The 22,888-nt window shown below is 43.2% G+C and overlaps 1 protein-coding gene across 12 annotated transcripts in view; it reads right to left on the reverse strand.

The window, feature by feature from the left end:
* The window catches only part of KTN1 (kinectin 1), a 114,705-nt gene that overhangs the window by 65,035 nt on the left and 26,782 nt on the right, over positions 1 to 22,888 (reverse strand). For all 12 annotated transcript variants that reach the window (XM_048853188.2, XM_048853185.2, XM_048853187.2 and 9 more), the window contains exons 2-4: positions 4,920 to 5,488; positions 3,032 to 3,169; positions 411 to 587 (exon numbers count right to left, since the gene is read on the reverse strand). In XM_048853188.2, coding sequence (XP_048709145.2) covers positions 411 to 587; positions 3,032 to 3,169; positions 4,920 to 5,442 — 838 coding nt within the window. In that variant the 5' untranslated portion in view covers positions 5,443 to 5,488. The remainder of the gene's footprint in view (positions 1 to 410; positions 588 to 3,031; positions 3,170 to 4,919; positions 5,489 to 22,888) is intronic.

Below are 22,888 nucleotides of genomic sequence, written 5' to 3' on the forward strand. Positions count from 1 at the left end.
TGACAGTCAGCCAGTGTTTAATGGATTTAAGCGGAGCGAGACTTGCAGTTCTCCTCTGAACCTTCTTTTGGGGGCAGAGGGCTCCCAGTGCTCAGCAGGAAGTCAATAAGGGAACTGGGCTCCTTACCCAGAACTGTAAAAAGGATCAAAAGGATGGGTAAATGTAAAAGCAATTCCCTGTAGTCAGAAATAAACCCCCAAAGACGAGGGATTCCTAGGGAATAAGACAGGGTTTTTTTCAGGATTAAGAAAATCAACGTCTGCTTTCCTATTGGAATAATTTTAACAATGTATAGACACATTCTGAAGATGGAGTTGAACATTCATCTCTTCAGCTCAACAGATTCATGCAACTTCCACACACAACAGAGGCTGTAAATTGATTACATTGTCTCTTTTTGTTACATTACCTTTATCAGTTTCATTCTTCAGTTTCTTAGCACCGCTTTTCTGGATCGCCTCGGTTATGTCTTGTTTGGCCATATCAGCCACTTCTTTCTTTTCCACCAAAGGGTTCAGATCAGAGTTATCCATCAAAGGAATGTATGTAGTCGCATGAATAGGAGGCTCATCAACCAAAGCTGTAACTACAGTTCCATGGAACATGTTAATGTCATATAATAGTTATCCTTCACTTCAGAACTTAAGCACATCATGGTAGAAAGAGGTGGGTGAAATGTACCTGGTCCTCTTTTAAAAACTTCATCAGCTAGAGTTTCATAAATCCTCATTTCTGTTTTTCACCACAGATTAATAACCTGAGTACAGTTGTTCAATTAACTAATCAAATGAGTATCTCTAAAAGAAGGATTTAATAACTCAATTTACATTTATCAATACCGCCTTTTAGTACTTGGCCAGCAGATAAACTGACATTCGTATTCCAACTTTCATTTTGCTTTAATGAAATAGCCACATGTAACTTATGAGGCTTGACTGCCTATGGCTGTAACACCATGGAGAGTTCAGCATTAATAAAGTTTAAGATGGGGGGAAAATGACTATTATATTTGTGAAATATTGATCTACTTTATATGTAATACACCCAGCGAGTTATTCCCACAAGCAAACGAAACTGCTCAGGCAGAATACACTAGGGACAGCAGTCAGGCCTAGCACATTTGCAGACTGAAGTCGATTTCACTAAGAAATCTAGTATTTTGCAGCAGCAAGCTCACAGGTTATTTGTACTACAGTAGTGCTTAGACATGCCGAGTGATACTGGGAGCCCCAGTGCTAGGCAATGTATAAACCCACAGCAGGAGACAGTCCCTGCCCAAAGAGGTGGAGTGATTTGCCCAAGGTCACCTGGCAGCTCAGCGCTGGCAAGAGAAACCAGCTCTGACACCTAGCCGAGCACCCTATACTTCCTCTGAATCATAAGTCACCAGCCTGTACATAGTCATGTCTACTTCAGGAAAGTTTACCATTACATCCAACCTAAATCTAGGAGCAGTTTAGCTGAACCAGCTGGAAACCATACTACAGGCAAGCTCATTACAGCCATTTCCCCCTCACCATTTTACTGAAACTGGCTGAAAAATGAGTCTAAACCAAACGGGTTAAAACTGCTTGGCTGTTGGACCCTTGACTACGTTACTGGTTTTCATGCCAGTTCAGCTGACCTGGTGCTGGAAATTGAGTTTTTGGTACATTTCCCTATGCATGGGCAAGGTCTATGGTCCAAGAAATGTTAGCACTCTGGCTGAAACAGACTGAAGAAAGAAAATGCCATACAGGATCACTACCTGTCTGATAGTGACTAGCCCCATATTCATCAGAGGAACATGCAAGAAATTCCCTTATGGACAACTATGCAGTAAGATACCTCTGAGGAAGTTCTCTCATGATGCAGCTATTTTTGTTATTAAATTATTTGTTTTACCATAGCAACTAGAAGCCCCAGTCAAGAACCACTGTGCTAGGCACTGTGCAAACAGAACAAGAGGCAGATGGATAAAGAGAGACAGGGAAGTCCCAGGAAACAACAAGAAAATATTGGTCAGCATGATAGGCAGTGGTCTCTCTCAGCGCACCAACAGTCTAAGGATTGTCACGCTTTCTGAAGGCATCATGGAATTTTTGGAGGAGGAGGAGAATGGTTTTGCAGATGTTTGCAGGGAACTTCTCCCAAGTGTGAGGGGGGAGCAGGAAACTGCTTGTTCTAAAATTTAACAAGTGGATGATGGAGGCTGGCATAATGGGCTGATTGGAGGCAGGAACAGACATCTCAATAGCAAATGAGAGAGGATAGGGCGAGGATACGCCATGAAGGGCCTTGAAAATGAAGACAAGCAGCTTAGGTTTGATGTGATAGCAAAAGCGAAGGGAGAGCCAAAGAGATGGGTGACAAAGTCAAAGCGTGGGCCAGGAATATGATCTTGCAGCAGCCTTTGGAATGGATATGAGCAGGGCAACAAAGTACTTGTCAAGGCCAGAGAAAAGATGTTACAGGAATTCAAATGCAGAGTGATGACAGCCTGGACCAGTTCATGATCAGCTTACTCTCCGAAACATGAGGGTTTATTATCCGTAACATAACTGTGGATGTGCCCAACCCTACAAAAGTTCTTTACTGAATCCTAACCAACCACCTCAGTCTCAGTGTCATTGGGCGGTAACGAGTACCATTGGCTTGTGTGTTGTGTAAAAGAAAAATTAGTCACTTCTATAAGTTTTAAATATGTCTCTTTTCAATTTCACTCCATGTTCCCTTGAGACATTGTATTATCAGAAAGGATGAATAGAAGGCTTGGGGTAATTGAAATTTGATGACTTTCTAATGACTTTTGCCTAAAGCAAGGTAGCGTTTAAGCCTAAAACAATACCCCATTTCGAATAATTCTCTCTTTTCTTTTAAGGAAATTAAAAGGTCTCTGCCCTCTAAAATTCCTACTTTTTGATTAGAAAAGCTACTCCTTTACCAATTTTAGGGGATGTAAATTGGTTGTGCTACTCAAGTGTACGCCTATTTACGTAATACCCAGTTAATGATACTTGAACTAAGAAATATTCTGTAGTATTATCTCACCAGTGTCAATTTTTTGTTTCTTTGTAGAAACTTTCTTCTTTCCTGATCCACTTTCTTGTTTTATCTCATGCTGGAACAGCAGCGGGTCTTGTTTTTTGGTAGGAGACATAAATGACTCACTCTTTGAATCCTGGTCATCTACAAAAGGGATATGAGAGAGACATTCACTTCTCTATTTACAAAGAACTACATTTAAATAGTGAAACTGCAATAAGCAGCGAAGTCATTCCAGACTGAAGATGCTCTCACCTACACTTTAATCAGAATTTAAAGTTCTGCGTGCATATGTAATAAAGCCAAGTTAAACCCAAAGACAATACAGGGTTGTAGCAAACTTAGCAGCAGCAACAATGCTGGGAATTATACATGCAAGCAGAACACAGAGCAGTGAAACCAAAGACTGAAACAAATGGCAATTGGCATTCTCTAGTTTTAACAATTCCAATCAAGATGCGTTGCGGCACAAAAGCCAAACTGGTGGTCTTTTTGTTACAGAAGTTAACTTCTCATTTTCAGCAACATATTCCTGCCACCCCCTTAAACAATTCACCTCTCCCCACTCAACAAATACTGGAACTGTGAGAAGCAGAAAATAATGTCCCATGTTATGGAACTATTCCCTTTAAAGTTGCTTATAATAGACATTCAGCTCTCTTTTTGGAGAGAATATTCTACATGATCTTCCCATCAGAGCTGGAACACACAATAGGGTTATGGCAGTTTCTGTAATCCAAGGATAAAAGTTAGTTGTGGTTGCCCTCAAAACAGTCTTTTCAAACCACATTTCATAGCCAGGCCCACAAAGACAGTTTCTGAAAAGATCTGAATACCCACACTATAGGATTTTGTACATCTGCTTTTCTATTCTAAACCACAAACCAACTATGTCATTTTTTTTCCCCACTCGCTGTGTCTAACAGGTTACATACAGCCGCATATAAAAAGGCCAAGACCTCCAACTGTTTTTGAATTCTTTTAAGAGTTGGAATATTTTTAAACCATTGTTCATGTTTAAGCAATTGTCGTTAACACATTTAACATACTAGCTTTTGCTACCTCAATAATATGGATAAAAAAGAAGCCAATAAGTCAGTCTATGATCAGGCAGCGTCCTTGCCTTCTGCAGGAAGGATCTACACTCTAGTAACGCAGGTTGGCTATAATGGCTGTACCAGTTTCTTTTCTAGATGCAGAGAGCATTTTATTTAAAATTTTCTACTTCTTACAGTTCCAAGATAGTTACCCAATGGAAAGAGTTCTTATCATAGGTATCAGACTTTGCAGTAACCAACTTATAGAAAGATCCTGGTAACTTAAAGCAAAATTAATTGCCAGAGGATTCAGGGCTTTATGTATGCCCACTCTCATCAGAGCAACTGCTAGGTGCTAGGGTTTGAAATAATGTTGTAGCCATGCTGATCCCTGAATACGAGCGAGACAAGGTGGGTGAGTTGGTCCAATAAAAAAATATTACCTCACCCATCTTGTCTCTCTCATGTCCTAGGGTCTCATTTTGGGATAGCAGAATGCCAGAGAGTGTTTAGCAAACATTTTTCTACAGTCTTTGAGGTAATCAAGACTTTAATAGCTTAAGACCAATTTAGCCAAACGATAGAACAAAACAGAATTAGGAGATAATTAGGAGATTACCTCACCAATTTTGGTAGAGGTAAATAAATACGGGGGGGGGGGGGGGGGGGGGAGAAAAGGGAAGGCATCACCGCCAGATGAAATATGGAAAAAGCAAAAAACCCTTAAAAATGAGAAGTGAACTTTTGCCCAATGCAGAACTAGAAGAACAGTTGTGATAAATAACTAAATGCTACATTGCCTTGCAATAAGCAGAACACAGTTTTGGCATGCAAGTAATATATGTAACATGAGATACCGATTCCATTTTTTGGCTTCTTCTGCCCAGGTTTCTTCTTCGATCCTGTTGCTTCAGAGGGTGGAGTGGGCTGTTTCGTAACAGGGACCGGTTCAATTTTCTTGCCTGCAGGCTTGGCTCCTTCTGATTCCTTAGATACGTGCTCCTCTTGCACAGTCTTATGTTTCTTCTCCTTCTTCTTCCGTTCTCTAACGCTGCTCGAAGCTTCAGTCAGACCCAAGGGAACAGGGAGTACGTGCTCGTCATCTGCAATCAGGGCATCAGACAGTTTAAACTCCCGAGGTGTGCTCTCAGAATCCGACTCGTGGAGGTTCCCATTCTGAGCATCTTTCCTCTTGTTCTTTTTCTTCTCCGTTTTCTTTTTATCCATCTTAGAAGGCAGAAACTTTTGGTCCCTTTTCTGTTTTGCAAGGACTTCATCGTATAATGTTTCTTTCATGAAAAGCCAGAAGAAGAGGAAGATGACCGTAATAACCACTGAAGGAATGAGGATGATAAAATAGGTAGACTCATAAAACTCCATTGTGCTTTTTCTTAACTACTTCCTAGAAAGAAAGAAAAAATAATATCTAAGGACAAAAAAAGAAGAACAAGAATTAGTTTCAGGTCAGGTTTTTTTCCCCCAGATTCCTTAACTACTACTATATTTGATACATAATTACTTCTAAGAGTGCTACATCAAAACTAATAGCTACTTCTTAAGTGCAAACCTGAAAAGACAGTTTCTTATTCACAAATAAGAGTTTCGGGAATCAGTTATCCTTGGACAAATCACCTCTCAGGGGTTCTTAATATGTACAGGAAAGCTTTGCAGTTTAGAACACTAGGGGCCATTCGTTTGGCAGCGGGGAGGTTCCCCACCACCACCTGATTTTCAAGAAATTTATATATTTTAAAGGCCAAAAAACAGATCACAAAACACTTCAAAGGCTGTCCAGCAAGAATCAATAAATACAGGGTAACGGGTGACCGTGTCACCTCTCAATCCAAACCTTTTGCAAAAAGTTAAACCATGTTTATGAAGTTTTAATTTAGCCAAGAAATCAAACTTCAGCCTATTATATAGCCAGATATAGGATATAACCTTAGAAGAGAGCTGAAGGTAAGAGGAAGGAGAGAGAAACAAAGGCCTAAATCTTGGCCTACCTTGAAGAATGTCCTGAATCTTTCCCCAGACAAAAAGGATTTGTTGGGTAAATATCCTGGTTTTAAACAGGCTCAGGGCCATCTGATGGCCCCAATCCTTAGGGAAGGGTTAGAAGGACTCCTGAGGCCCCAAAAAACTGTGTGTGTTCTGAGCTGAAGATGTGATTAACTTGAAATAACAAGGAATCCCACATGGTGGGGTTTGGAAGCACTGCTCCTACTACAGCCTGGGTTAGGACTGAGGGAACCCTAGTGAGCTTATTAGCATGTGTGTAGGTTTTCTTACTGCTTTTCATGTTTTCTCTGTAGTGCTTTTACTTTCATAAAATGGGCTTGCATAAGAAGAACTGTGTGGTATCTATAATTGTAGGCAGTCACACTGTTAACCGTCTCTGAATAAAAAGCAACCAGGTGTGCTTGGGCAGACTGTATCTGCTGGGAATAACACAGTGAAGACATGAAACTGTTCAGCCTGGAAACATCCCCGTCAGAAGAGAGAGAGTTGCATGTCTCCACCCAACAGAGGTGACGGCCAGGGAAGCAAGAGGCTTAAGAGTGGGTGCCCTTGCTGAAGCACTGAGGGGAAACAGATGCAATTGCCATAAACTGTGAAACATGTAACAACATTGATCTTCTGAGTTCAAGCGTAAAAGAAGGCAAGAGAATTCCACGGGAGTTCATTGCATTACCATACATGCACATGGACACTGGAGTACATAAGCAAAGCAGAAATGCAAGGGAACCTACATGCAAGCATCCACACATCAAAATAAAGCCATAAATCTAATTTTAGGCCCAGACTTGACAATCTAATTTTATTTTTAGATTGGACACTATGGATGTACTTTGTTAGAAAGTTGAACAGAGTTGGATTTCTGTACAAATTTTATTTTCCTGACTTCAACCTGCTTTAGACTATTAGTTGCCAAGGGCTTGTCTACAGCGTGGGATAATTCACTCTCTGTGAATGTGATTGCCAAAGCAAACTAGCATGCTTCACATTAATTGGTCTGTGTAGACCCTGCCGGTGCATTTTAACATAGTGTGTTTGAAACAGTATTACATTAAAGCACCCTAGGTAACTTTTAGTGACCAGGTGTACACAGGCCAATTAAACTAAATTGAATCAAGGCCACTTTGTTTTTGAATGAGAATGTCCATACGAGGGTTTAATGCAATTTAACTAATCCACTTTTAATTCACAACTTTAGTTAGTTTGGATTAACCTTCATTAGCATCCCCGAGTAGACAAGCCCAAAGAAAAGAATCCACCTATAAAAATCAAAGTTATAATCATTCAAAAAAATGAAGCTAGAATTCCACCTGAAAATATGCAACTACAAATTCATTAACTTTGAACTTCGTTTAAAAATAATTAAGGTTGGAAGTGTGCGCTTTAATGGAGTCCAGCTAACGTGCTATCACGCCCTTTACAACAAAACCTACACCTGATTATCAGAATATGTAGAGATGAACAGCCAAGGAATCCAGCCTGTTTCTACAGCAATATAATAATATATATTATCACCTCTCTAGCCACCCCATTCACCCATAAATGGTGCCCCCTAAAGTTTGTTAAAATATATGCAAAAACCCTAACAAGTTACCAGGAAAATTTTCTTTTCTTTTTATGTGGAGTCAGTAACAGGTCATATTCTCTCACACACAAAACACACGCACCCACTGCTGGGTAAGAATTCTGTGCTGGCTACAGCCATAGATTAAAAGGAGAGGAAAGCAAAGGACCACTTCTACATCTGGACACTTTAAGGCAAATCGTATGGAGCATTTTTCCACCACAGTCTCAGTACAGGGATTCACTTATAATCCCTCTTTAAGAAGCCCATTAATCCTTTCCCTGCTGCACTTGGTCTGGGGTACAAGCTGATAATTTTTCTAAACGTTCCCTCCAAAGAAATAAGAATTTCTTGTCAGCAAGGGCAATAGAAAATAACCTGAGTTTGTAGGCAGAGCCATTCTGATGATTTTAAGAGGCTGAGCAATGAAGCTGGTGCAGAATTTGGCAGCACCTTTGTTACACTGTACCTCCTCCCAGGAGCATGTGACCCCAGTGCTTCTGGATCTACACTGGCTCCCTATTCACTATGACCTAGAGGGTTGCCAGGCGTCGGGTTTTAAACCAGAACACCCAGTCGAAAAGGGACCCTGGGAGCTCCGGGCGGCAGCCGTTACAAGTCCAGTCTGTGGCGCAGTGGGGGTCCGGGGCTAAGGCAAGCACCCTGCCTGTCCTAGCTCCATGCGGCTCCTGGAAGCAGCTGCCAGGTCCTTGTAGCCCCTAGGCACAAGGGTGGTCAGGGAGGCTCCACGCGCTGCCCCTACCCCTGGTGCAAGCTCTGCAGCTCCCACTGGCTGGGAACCGCAACCAATGGGAGCTGAGGGGGCAGCACCTGCGGCCACAAGAGCAGCACATGGCACCTCCCTGGCCACCCATGCACCTAGGGGCTGCACTGCCGGGACCTGGCGGGACGATTCCCAGGAGCCGCGGTAAGCACCGCCAGGACCACGCACACCAAACCCCCTTCCACATCCCAAACCCCTGCCCCAGCCTGGAATCCCCTCCTGCACCCTAACTCCCTCCCAGAGACCACACCCCCCAACATCATGCCCCAGCCCTGAGCCCCCTCCTGCACACCCCTGTCATAAATATAAAGGGAAGGGTAAATACCTTTAAAATCCCTCCTGGCCAGAGGAAAAATCCTTTCACCTGTAAAGGGTTAAGAAGCTAGGATAACCTCGCTGGCACCTGACCAAAATGACCAATGAGGAGACAAGATACTTTCAAAAGCTGGGAGGAGGGAGAGAAACAAAGGGTCTGTGTCTGTCTGGGTGATGCTTTTGCCGGGGACAGAACAGGAATGGAGTCTTAGAATTTAGTAACTAATCTAGCTAGATATGCGTTAGATTATGATTTCTTTAAATGGCTGAGAAATTAAGCTGTGCTGAATAGAATGAATATTCCTGTCTGTGTGTCTTTTTGTAACTTAAGGTTTTGCCTAGAGGGATTCTCTATGTTTTGAATCTAATTACCTTGTAAGGTATTTACCATCCTGATTTTACAGAGGCGATTCTTTTTTACTTTTTACTTCTATTAAAATCCTTCTTTTCAGAAACTGAATGCTTTTTCATTCTTCTTAAGATCCAAGGGTTTGGGTCTGTGGTCACCTATGCAAATTGGTGAGGATTTTTACCAAACCTTCCCGAGGAAGTGGGGTGCAAGTGTTGGGAGGATTTTGGGGGAAAAGAAGTTTCCAAACAACGCTTTCCTAATAAATAAACCCAGATAAACATTTGGTGGTGGCAGTGGAAGTCCAAGGGCAAAGGGTAAAATAGTTTGTACCTTGGGGAAATTTTAACCTAAGCTGGTAAAAGTAAGCTTAGGAGGTTTTCATGCAGGTCCCCACATCTGTACCCTAGAGTTCAGAGTGGGGAAGGAACCTTGACAACCCCAAACCCCTCATTCCCAGCCCCAGCCCAGAGACCAGACCCCACCCTCCGTATCTCAACTCCCTGACCCAGCCCAGAGCCTGCATCCTCCTCCTCCTACACACCAACCCCCTGCCCCAGCCTGGTGAAACTGAATGAGGGTGGGGAAGAGCAAGCAATGGAGGGAGTGGGGATGGAGCGAGCAGGGGTGGGGCCACAGAGAAGGGGCAGGGCAGGGGTGTTCGGTTTTGTGCAATTAGGAAGTTGGCAGCCCTAACCACCTAGAATTTACTTGCTGACTTATCTATAAAGCCCTATGGGGGCTAGGACCTACCTTATCTGAAAGACCACCTCTCTTGATGCTACGTCACCACACACAAGGCCTCACCCATAACGGGAGGCGAGTTACATATATTATAAAAAGAGTTCACCCAATAATTAGAGTATCACCATATCAAAATAAATATAAGTAAATCATGAAAGTTAGGACAATTTTTCAAGACACCATAAATTAAAACGCTCTAATTTTTAATCCAGCTTCCCAGACAAAGTCGAGCCTCGCATGAGATGCAGCGTGGGGAATTTCAGGCAGGTTTGTCTCTTTTCGGAAAAAAGTGTGGGGGTTTGAAAGTTGGGCTTACAACAGAAAGCTAGCTTCAGTTTTAACTACAATGTAGCTATAGTTACGCTATACAACCAGCTTCTTGCGTTAGTGAGTGAGCCAAATTAGTTCTCTTGAAAAAATGAATTTGATGTTTTCCTCAGCCAGAGTCAACATTGAACATTTACACAAGAGCCTAATCCCTGAAATAAATGTGTAATTATGCAGATTTTTCACAAGTGTAATTAAATTGATTACAGTAATTTATTACAGTAATTATACAGTTCACAATATCCAACTACTAAGAACGCTCCTTCAGAACCATACCAGTCTTCTCCATCACCAATATACAACTCCTTCGGGACTCTCAAACTCACTACACTGTCTGCACTCAAGCAACATGAACTGACTGTCATTCATTGCAGCCCTTGCCCCACATACCTCTCCATATTCAACACAAGACAGTCAGGTGGAGTGGACCTAAATGCACTAAGGAAATGAACACTGCAAAGATCCCTCTGAGTAGTCAGAAAAGATGTTGGAACAGTGGACAAGACAGCATTGAAAGGAGTTGCAGAGAGCCACAAAAACCACACTCCAAGATCTTGATGTGATGTTGCATCAATATGAAATGAAGCTGAGCCAAACTGGTGTAGTGTCATAATGTAATGGCCTAGCAATGATTTTGTGGCTCTCCACTATGGAAGATGTGAGACACCACAGCTGAATACCAGAGCTCCTGAGTAAACACAAGAATAGACTCATTTTTAAACAGAACAATGGGTCAGTAGAGGATACATGTATATAAAAGCTTAAAATTTCCAGAGGAGCCATCAATATGTCATTATGGCAGTTTTGTAATGAGGAATATGTATCTGATAAAACTAGCTCCTATCTGAGTTAGCAGACATGTTCTGGTCTTTGCAGTGAAACTCCTTCTGATAAGTTTGTTCTCCCAAAGCTTTATTCTGCTTGTACAGTAGACTATATTTTCAGAATCCCAATGAATCAAATTAAAATGTCATGAGCGATTACAGCAAAACAGCTTGGAAATTCAGTTTCAGTTGCATAAACCTCCAAGTGTTTTAAAAACACAGTTACCTACTTTTCCGTAACTGCTGTTCTTCAAGACATGTTGTACATACCCATACCACTGTAGGCGAGTGTGCACCTCATACACAGCTGTCGGAGAGGTGTCCCTCAGCAGTACCTGTTGGGGTAGCATGAGCACTCTCTGGTGCCTCACACCACTGCACCCCAGATATAAAGGGCCAAGCTGCCCCTGACTCCTCTGGGTTCCTTCCTACTGGAAAGACTCTGGTAGAGAGGGGAAGGAGGGTGAGTCATGGAAAAGACACGTGCAACACAGCTCCAAGAACAACAGTTATGGAAAAGTAGGTAAACATTTTTCATTTGAGTGACTGCACATGTTTATTCCACTGTAGGTGACTCACAAACATTTCAAACTGGAAGTGGGCTTGGAATCTACCTGAACAGGGACTGTAGGACCACTCGTCCAAATCTGGCAACAGCTCTAGATTGATGAGAAATGGTATACTGAGGGGCAAACGTATGGACTGATGAACAGGTTGCTGCCCTACAAATGCCCAGTATGGGTACACGAGCCAGGAAGGCTGTGGAAGTAGCCTGAGCCACCTCTTTACTTGGCAGTGCAATATCAGACAATCAGTAGCACAAAGGACAACAATTAGAAATCCAGGAAGAGATCCTCTGGTTGACCCTTTATTGTCTGAACCTGCAACAAAGCGCTCAAATGAAGATCTGAAAGGCCTAGTCTGATCCAGATAATAAGCCAAACCTCTTCTAACATCTAGAGTGTTGAGCTTTTCTTCCCCTTTACTCGAATGAGGCTTTGGAAAGAAAGTCATCAAATATATTGCTTGAATAATGTGAAAAATGAGAAACCACTTTTAGACAGGAATTTTGGGTGAGGCTGAAGGAAAACCAGTGTCCCTAAAGAAAATTGTGTACAGAGACTGACACTAAAGCCCCCGGGACCTAAGGAAGGGATAGACAATAGAACACCAATTAAAATTTATTAAATATTTCTGGATTTTTTTTCTACATTTTCAAATATATTGATTTCAATTACAACACAGAATACAAACTGTACACTGCTCACTTTATATTTTTTATTACAAATATTTGCACTGTAAAAATGATAAACAAAAGAAACAGTATTTTTCAATTCACCTCATACAAGTACTGTAGTGAAATCTCTATCGTGCAAGTGCAACTTACAAATGTAGATTTTTTTGTTGCATAACTGCACTCAAAAACAAAACGCAAAACTTTAGAGCCTACAAGTCCACTCAGTCCTACTTCTCATTCAGTCAATCACTAAGACAAACAAGTTTGTTTACATTTACAGGAGATAATGCTGTCCATGTCTTATTTACAATGCCACCAGAAAGCGAGAACAGACATTCAAATGGGACTTTTGTAACTGGCATTGCAAGGTATTTACATGCCACATATATGTTAAACATTCGTACGCCCCTTCATGCTTCGGCCACCATTCCAGAGGATATGCTTCCATGCTGATGATTCTCGTTAAAAACTAATGTGTTAATTAAATTTGTGACTGAACTCCTTGGGAGAGAACTGTATGTCTCCGGCTCTATTTTATCCACATTCTGCCTTATATTTCATGTTACAGTAGTCTCGGATGATGACTCAGCAGCACGTTGTTCATTTTAACAACACTTTCACTGCAGATTTGACAAAATGCAAAGAAGGTACCAATGTGAGATTTCTAAAGATAGCTACAGCACTTGACCCAAGGTTTAAGAATCTGAAGTACCTTCCAAAATCTGAGAGGGACGAAGTGTGGAGCACGCTTTCAGATGTCTTAAAAGAGCACCACTCAGATGTGGAAATTACAGAAACCGAACCACCAAAAAAGAAAATCAACCTTCTGCTGGTGGCATCTGACTCAGATGATGAAAATGAACATGTGTCGGTCCGCATTGCTTTGGATTGTTATCGAGCAGAACCTGTCATCAGTATGGACGCATGTCCCCTGGAATGGTGGTTGAAGCATGAAGGGACATATGAATCTTTAGCACATCTGGCACGTAAATATCTTGCGACACCGACTACAACAGTGCCATGAGAACACCTGTTCTCACTTTTAGGTGACATTGTGAACAAGAAGTGGGCAGCATTATCTCCTAAATATGTAAACAAACTTATCTGTCTGAGCCATTGTCTGAAGAAATAGGACTGAGCAGACTTGTAGGTGCTAAAGTTTTACATTGTTTTATTTTTGAATGCAGTTACTTTTTTGTACATAATCCTGCATTTTTAAGTTCAACTTTCATGATAAAGAGATTGCACTACAGTGAATTGAAAAATACTATTTCTTTTGTTTTTCACAGCGCAAATATTTGTAATAAAAATCTAAAGTGAGTACTGTACACTTTGTATTTTGTTATAATTGAAATATATTTGAAAGTGTAGAAAACATCCAAAAATATTTAAATAAATGATATTCTATTATTGTTTAATCACAATTCATTTTTTTAATCACTTGACAGCCCTAATTATTATTTTCTTCAGAATGACAGACTCATCTGATGAAAGCAGCCCCTTATCTCAGGTGCACCAGAAGATGCATCTGCAACCTCTTTATAGTAAAAGAGGTTTTATACTGGATCCAAAGAATATTCTACAGAACTAGAAGTTGTAGATCCCAGTAGAATCAGTCTCTGCTCCTGTTCTACTCTTGTTACTCACTACAAAGTCAAAGCTGTAGCTCACGAAAGCTTATGCTCAAATAAATTTGTTAGTCTGTAAGGTGCCACAAGTCCTCCTTTTCTTATACAGAAGAAAGTTTCAAAAAAATAAATAAATAAAAGCTTTAAGATGTGATTTGAAGTGGATGTTTCTACCATGGACATGTCAAAGGAGTACCATTCACTGTAAAGGAGTCAGCCTCTCACAGATAAGCCTGGTGAGAAAAACTGATCTGATAGTTACAGTGTAATTTCACTTTTCATTAGAGTCTTGCTTATGCAGGGGGTTGCAAACTTCCAGAGCTACGGTATTGTAGTTCCAGTATAAACAGAACGATAAACTGACTACCTTCAGCATGAGAACAATGGTATTTATAAAGGCTTTTTGATACAGAGTCTAAGAGTACATTCATTTCAGCACAAATGGGAAGCATTCTGCCTTGCATGAAGTCATACTTATATCTTTGGTCTAGTTTAGCGTTTCTCAGATGAGGCCATCAGGGGTCTTTCCTGAAGCCATGACAGCCTCCTGAGCAGAGATGGGGGAGAGGGCAAAGCAGCAGCTCCTCCCTGCAGCACCTAGGGGCTCCGAGGGAGGGCTTAAGTGACCCCCACCATCCCACCCCACAATCTTCAGCTGCTAGGCTTCGGGGGCGGGCTTCAGCCGTAGGGCTCTGGCAGTGGGCTCTGGGCTTCAGCCCCTTGGCATGTCGGAGCTCCAAACTTCAGCCCCTCTCTCCCTCCCAGCTCCCGCTCTGGACTTCAGCGAAGCCAGCCTTACTGGGTGCTGTGGTCAAGAGGCAAAGAGAGGGTTCAGCCCAGGGTGCAAAGCTGCAGAAGGGAGCTCGGGGCAATGGGAGGGGGGAAGCAACTGAGTTGGGGAATGGGGGCAGCTGAGGAAGGAGCAGGGGCCAGGGACACCAAAATACAACTGTACATTATTTTTATTATTGAGTGTGCAAAAACCCTTCAGAAATGAATTACAATGATTTGAGCATGTATATGTGCAGATTTATTTGTTTTTCCTAAAGTTAATTAAGTATTTGAAGAAAATTTGTCAGAGCGGCCACCAGCAAGAGTTGGTGGCCACTCTGAGGCCACCAAAAAAATTTATCGTGAGAACCCCTGTGACTAGCTTACAATTAGAACAATTTCATTCCAACTCCCATTCATTCTTTCCTGTCCAATTTGCAAACCTCCCAAGCAAGAGTGAAACCAAATGCCCTGGGGGGGGGGGGGGGGGGGGGGGGGGGGGGGGGGAAACTGTCAAGAAGCAGGGGAGGTAGGATAGAGAAACTACCTTCATCAAGAGAGACAGGGAAAACTAGAAGAAATAAGGAAAGTGGATAAAAACTATTTAACCTGTTCACTTCTATTCTTTTTAACAGCAGCATAAGGATACTTTTCAAAAAAGTAATCCTTTTTCCTAATAGGGTTTGCACACGGCAGTTTTATTAATCAAAACAGACACGACAAGGTGTAGCCCTCAGTAAGATAGAGCCACTTTGGAAGTGGTTGTGGCACTCTGCAATGCACAGCAACAGCCAAACACAACAAATCCTGCTGTAACCAATTACTTAACATGCACCCTCCCTGCCAAGCAGCAACACAATTAAAAGCCCTGAAGTTTAACCAGCACACTTTTAAATTCCATGCATTGCTACAAACCCTTGACATGCTACCTATCAGATGTTTACCCTGGAAGAGGCTTTTTAAGTTGAGCTTCTGATTTCTTAACTTGAACAACAGGGTTGGATTTGACAATCCATCCCCCATCTAAAAAGCTTTTATACTCCTCATAGAAGTTCTAAACCTATCACCTTTGATGGCATCCCTTTAACTCTTCTGCAAAGGGAGAAGAGCTGCATTCTGCCCTGAGTTATCAAAACTTAGACAGCTATACTATTTTCACTTTGAATTAACAAGCCAAACCACCCGCACCCACCCACCACCACAGAAAATGCTTAGTCAATTCCTTCATTTCTGATGCTGCATCTAACATGATTGTTTATTAGCAACTGGCTTCCTCTAAGTGAGTGAGTTAACTTTGTATTATATTTCACAATACCAAAAGCTGCGGCTGTAATTAGAACTCAAGTTTCTCTGTGCAGATATATAACCTTCAGATGGATACACAATTAGCGTTAATCCTTGGATCTAAACTTGTACTCTACAAGACAGAAATAAATTATAGCTCCATCTGGTTGATGCATTAGCCATTCTTAGCTTAGCCTTGCATATTAAAAGTATGCTCACTATGAACTCCGGGTCTCAAGACGCATGTCATCCCCTGAGATTTTTATGCTGCTTTAAAAATGAATAGTAAAAAATTGCTAAGGCCAAAGAATTTCATTTTGATTTTTAAAAGATACAATGTAAGATTTCATTAAGGCTATAGCACCTTTAATCAGGGTTTTCCCAGGGATTTTGTCAAGAGGGTTCATGAACCTTCTTATTGCTGAATGACACAGCATCTTGGTCACCCAGCAGGCTGAGCCATGCCAGTAAATCCTGTGGCAGAGATTTAAGAGATACTGCACTTAAACGAGCATCAACTTGCATATGCAAGGTTTTTCCAATGTTTAGGTGATCTTCGGTGCTCTATGTATAGTATGTAACCACATAACTGAAATCAGTAGATTATGGTTCTTTTAGACTGTATTTAGCCAATTCACCTCAGGAGTACAGTACATAGCATCGTCAGTGGACCACTGATTAGAGTACCCAGCCAGAACAGAAGTTACTGTTTGATTATATATTTTATGTCTGTACATGACCAACCACACACTTCACTGTCGAACAGAAACCCTTGAAAATACAATCCTCATTTTCTCAGAGATCACAGCCCTTCAGAGAGGAAGGCTTCAGAGTGGTTAGAGAATAGCCCTAGGACTTGAGAGATCTGGGTTCAATTCCCTGCTCCGCTACAGACTTTCTTTGACACATTAGGCCTCGATAACTTGCCCAGTCTACACTAGAATGTCAGGTTGGCTTGGCTACATCGCTGAGGAATGTGAAAAATCGACACCCAAGTGGCACAGTTAAGTCAACTTAAGTCCCCACATAGGCAGCGCTAGGTCAATGGACGAATTCTTTCATCAACCTAGCTGCCACCTCTTTGGGAGGTGGAGTATCTATGCCAACCGGAGAATCCCTCCTGTTCGTGTAGGTAGTGTCTACACTGAAGCGCTACTGCTGCGCATCTGTAACGCTGCGGCATTTCAAGTGTAGACAATCCCCAGGTCTCTGTGCCTCAGTTCCCCATCTATAAAATGTGGATAACAGCACTGGCCTACTTCACAGGCAAGCTGCGAGGATAAGTCCATTGAAGATTACCAGGGACTCAGACCCTAAGTGATGGGGGTCAGATAAGTACCCAAAACAGCCAACATTTGTTTCAGTTCAGTATGGCTGGGTTACTAAAGGTGACTTGCAAAGAAAACATAGATTGGGTTTCTTTACTTTGTTCTCTTTCACTGTATAAAGAGATTGTTGTTTTGAGAACGTTCCGTGTCCACATGGGCATGCAAATGTCCTGTCCAGGCAAGAAGACTGCTGTCTAGAACGCTAGTGTAACATAAACCAGTGGTTCTCAACCAAGAGTATGCATACCCCTGGGGGAAATGCAGAGATCTTCCAGGGGGTACTCATCTATATCAGTGTTTCTCAACCTGGGATTGCAGCTCCCAGGGGGTGGGGAGTGTCACGGGATGGGTTTAGGGGGATCACAAGTACAGGGCCAGCATTCAGGGGTGGCAAGCAGGGCAACTGCCCAGGGCCCCACAAAGCTAAGTTACATGCTTGAGCCCCACCGCCTGAGGCTTGGGCTTCAGACAAGGCTCACAAGTGAAAAACACTTTCAAGTATCACAGTGAAAAGTAAATACAGTATTTATATTCCAATCGATTTACTTTATAATTATATAGTAAAAAATGAGAAGCAAGCAATCTTTCAGTAAGAGTGCGCTTTGACACTTTTGTATTTTTGGGTCTGATTTTGTAAGCAAATAGTTTAGTGACATGAAACTTGGGATACGCAAGACAAAGACTCTAGAAAGGGGTACAGTAGTCTGGAAAGGTTGAGAACCACCGGTGTAAATGACATTACAAGAAGCAAGAGAGTGGAAGTAGAACCCTTAGAACAGGAAGGGATTTTAGTCAGACTATTTAGAACTTGTTTTGGTTTTGTTAACACCTAGCTATCTTTAGTGGCTAATTAACAAAGGCTTCCTTTATTTAGAACATTAAAGATTCAACACCTTAGCCTTTCAATTATGGTGTTAAGCACTCACAATAAATAGAGCTTATACCTCACACTGCTCCTCTAATAAACCAGGGAAAACCAGATTTTAAATTTCTACTATTTCTAGGGGTATGTCTACGCTGGCAGAGTTACAATGCCGGAAGTTACGGTGCCCCTCAGAGCGCTGAAGGGAAACCACTGTTGCGTGTTCACACTGTCAGCTGCCTGTGCAATAGCGTGTTCACACTTGCAGCACTCGCAGCGGTATTTGGAGCAGTGCACTCTGGGCAGCTATCCCACAGAGCGTCTCTTCTTCTGCCGCTAAGAGTTGTGGGAAGGCAGAGGGGGTCGCGGGGCATCCTGGCTCCTGTCCCAATGCCCTGCGATGCACTGCTTTGCATCCCAGCAACCCCTGTGCTTCCGTCCGCATTTGGCGTCATCTTTCAACAGTTTGCGTACTGCGCGCTCTGCCTCTTCGGTCTGCAGGAACGGACCCCGCACTGTTGACCAATATGCTCCCCGCTTTCACTAACACGTCATGAGTGGCAGTGGAGTTATTCCTTAAGCTACAAAGGCAAGAGGTGTGCGACGTTGATCTCACCAGGCGTAGTAGTTACTACACTAGATTGCTTGTGGCATTCAGGGAGGAGCTGGCCACAGTGGAATGCTGCTTTTGGGCTCGGGAAACAAGCACTGAGTGGTGGATCACATTGTCATGCACGTCTGGATGACTAGCAGTGGCTGCAGAACTTTCAGATGAGGAAAGCCACATTTATGGGACTGTGTGATGAGCTCGGCCCAGCCCTGTGGCGCAAGGACACAAGAACGAGAGCTGCCCTGTCACTGGAGAAGCATGTGGTGATTGCACTGTGCAAGCTGACTGCTCCAGACTGCTACTGATCGGTCACTAACCAGTTCAGAATGGGAAAGTCAACTGTTGGACTCGTGTTGACAGAAGTGTGCAGGGCCATTTATCGCATCCTGCTCTGAAAAACCGTGATTCTGGACAACGTACGCGACATTGTGGATGGCTTTGCACAAATGGGCTTCCCTAGCTGCGGAGGGGCGATAGATGGCACGCATATTCCAATTCTGGCACCAGACCACCTAGCCATCGAGTATATTAATCGGAAGGGGTATTTCTCTATGGTTCTCCAGGCGCATGTGGATCACCATGGGCATTTCACAGACATTAACGCATGCTGGTCCAGAAAGGTGCACTGTGGGGGGTGGGGAAAGGGAGGGTCCCCGGAGGAGGTGGGGTCCTGGGATGGTTAAAGATTTGTGTATGTCCAGGTATCATATGCAACCTTGTCCTTTGGAGTACAGTGCAGCGGGAACTGTACTTCAGCAGGGCTAAACTGCAGAGGGACGGGTGTTGAGTGCAGTGCCCCACCCTCCCTTTCCCCCCAGTGACGGTAGAGTGGCACAGGAAAGTTACCCTTAATGGGGCAAGAAACAAAGCAGCTCTGCCAAAGAACCTGCAGCAGCAGATTGCCCCATATCTCCATGACAGTTTTGTGGAGATCTCTGAGGCAGATTCCCGTGAAGTGAGGGAGTCAATCAACAGCCTGTTCACCCGCTCAGACTAGGCATGTGGTGGTACGCGCATCATACAGACACAAGCCTGCTTTCTGCAACCCTCCTGCCCCCAACAACTTGCTTCAGCGATTCCCAAAATCAAACCCACTTACCAGGGGCCTCCTCTCCTGTCTGCACTTCACCAAGCTCCAAGAGCTGTGACTGGCTTGCCTCCTTCAGGGTAGAGAAGAGAGCCTGTCTGCAAGCATCTCTGACCTCCAAGTCATCCTCTGGGTGCCCCTCCCCCTCCACAGCCTCATCCAAGATTTCCTCCTCCTGGCTCGGTCCACTCTCAATTGGCACGCGAGCCACCAAAGTATCCACAGTGGCCTTCGCAGTGGAGGTGGGGTCGCCACTAAGTATTGCGTCCAGCTCTTTGTAGAGCCGGCACCTCGCGGGCGCAGCACCGGAGTAGCAGTTTGCCTCCCGCACCTTGTGGTGGGCGTTCCGCAGCTCCTTCACTTTGACCCTGCACTGCAGTGCATCCCGGTCATGGCCCCTTTCTGCCATGCATCGTGAAATCTGTCCATCAGTATCATAATTCCTACAGCTGGAGAGCAGCTAGGACCGGACAGCCTTCTCTCCCCAAAAGCTGACGAGGTCCAGCCGCGCGGCATTGCTCCAAGTGGGAGATCGGCTGGTGCATGGAGGGCATGGTCACCTGGAAAGATGCACTGAGACCACTGCACGTGCCACTGAGCAAACAGGAAGGGAACTTCCAAAATTCCCAAGGAATTTAACGGGTGGGGCTCACGGTTGGTCATCTGAGGGCAGGGCAGTAGAATTCAAACCGATGACCAGAAAGGCGAGAACAGGCATTGTGGGACACCTCCCGGAGGCCAAACACGGTGCGGTAATTGACCGGGGTGTCTACACTGGCACCGCGGTCCGTAGCTCTGGCGGAGAAAGCTGTACGCTTCTCATCGGGGTGGGGTGGTGTTTTTCCCCCACAGTGCTGCAAGTGCGCAGTTTCTGAGCACGAAGTTGCTTGGCAGTGGTGCACCTCGGGAGTTACACTGCAGAAAGCTGCTTTACTGCACAGAAACTTGCCAGGGTAGACAAGGTCTAAGGGCTTATCTACGCTTAAAACACTACAGCAGCACAGGATTCTCTCATCAGTGTAGGTAATCCACCTCCCGAGAGGCGGTAGCTAGTTTGAGGGAAGTATTCTAGCACTGTCTACACAGGAATTTAGGTCAGTTTAACTACACTGCTCAGGGGCATGGATTTTTCACACCCTTAGCCGATGTAGTTAAACTGACCTAATTTTCTAGTGTAGACCAGATCTTAGCCGAGAACAGGAAAAAACCACATTACAAATCACTTTCACCTTCTTTACACATCAGAAAGCAAAAAAGAGGCACAAGCGATAGAAAGAGTTTTCAAGTTGATCTAGAAAACTCTATAAGTATTAGTAAGAGTGCAAAAAAAGATCAAGAAATCAACAACAGTGATTTTAATTTTAATAAAGGAATTACTGCACCAGCTTTGACACAAACCCCTAAATACACCTACTGTACATGAATACTTTTGCATGCAATCCGCTATTCAAAAGGCGCACCCAACATATGTGCCCTGTTTGAACTAGTACTCTTGAAACTAGAAAAGCCTCTGGAAGAGAAGTGCGGTAAATCAATCACAAATGCAATCAGTTAAGTGTTACAGTACTCATGATACTGTAATCTCAGACTCCTAAAATTAAACTTAACTCTATATATGGGAAGGCTAGAAGCTAGCAACATGCTTAAAAGTTACTCAACATAGCATAGTTGGTGTTTTAAAGCAAACAGCAATGACAGAAACAAAAAAAACAGGGAGGAAAAAACAAGACTTGTCAATACCTCTTTCTGTCCTTGACTAAACTGATCCTATTAAACCATTTGCTGAACACAATCGCAGCACTGCAAATACGCAGTAGATAAATATTTTCCATTCCAAACATGCTATTGTTTCTGCCATTTGTTGGGCTACGCTCAGTTGCTTTACATTACTAATTTATTAAATTCCACAAAAGTTTGTTTCATTTCAGCAAAGACCTTTAACCATGTACTTACAGAAAGGGCATATTTAGAGGACACATACATTACAGTAACGAGGTTGCAGTACCAAGGACTGACTCTCTTAATCAGCCAGGAGCATTAGATGCCTATAGTTATACCCACAACTGAATGACTGATTTTGTAAAGACAGACCACAGACAACTGTGAACAATCTACAGCATCTCCTGAACACCAGTGCCAAGTTATTCGTAGAAGATTATGGTCAAGGAAGGGGCAGAAGGACTCCACACTGAGAACTGAGCTGAAGCTACAAATTCCAGTCACATCAATAGCTCAGGCAAGATCTGAAATGAGACAAAGGTTTTTAACCATCAGAGTAAAGTTCTTGAACAGCCCTCCACGGGGAGCAGTGGGGACAAAAAACTTAACTGGCTTCACGACTGAACTTGATACATCTAGAGAGAGGATGGTATGATGGGACTTCCTACAATGGCATGTAGCCAATCTACCAACTGCTAACAGCAAACATCTCCAATGGCTGGTGAAGGAACACTAGATGGGGAGGGCTCCGAGTTACTACAGAGAAGTTTTTCCCAGGTATCTGGCTGGGCTTAAAGTCTATGAGATTTCTAAAAGATGTAAGTACGTACACAAAGAGGGAGACAATTTGTGACTGAACATCAGTAACTCCAATACCTCTTACAATAATTATGAAAGGGAGACTGTTTATCTACAATAGTTGTAACAGGCCTTTTTTATGCAAGTGACAAAAAGAGCTCAGGGCAGACGGAGGAGAGGCTGATGAACGAAACCAGGTGGTTAAATAAGTTGACTAGCAGTAATGCTGCTGGCAGCACAGCCATGATAAGCCATCTTAGTTTTCAGAATGATCCCGCTATCCGATACTCCTGTACATCCTTAACATCACTACCTGCTAGTACCAGAATCCGCTTAGCATCCTTTCCCCATGACTTGAGAGGTACCCTTTTGTTATCTCTTCAGTGCCTTATTCCAAACTGTTAACCACACTTCATAGCTTCTGTAGGCCAAGCACACTGCACGCACTAGGGACTCTCCTTGCATTCCTCCATTCCCCCGTGAGCAACACGTGCCACCCTCCTATTCCCTCTATTTCAGGAACTCCCTACCACCCTTCCCACCCCCATTCCCCAGGCTTCCAAACTGTTAACTCCTCCA

This window comes from Caretta caretta, chromosome 6 (genome assembly GCF_965140235.1).
Source record: "Caretta caretta isolate rCarCar2 chromosome 6, rCarCar1.hap1, whole genome shotgun sequence".
NCBI classification, from domain to species: Eukaryota; Metazoa; Chordata; order Testudines; family Cheloniidae; genus Caretta; species Caretta caretta.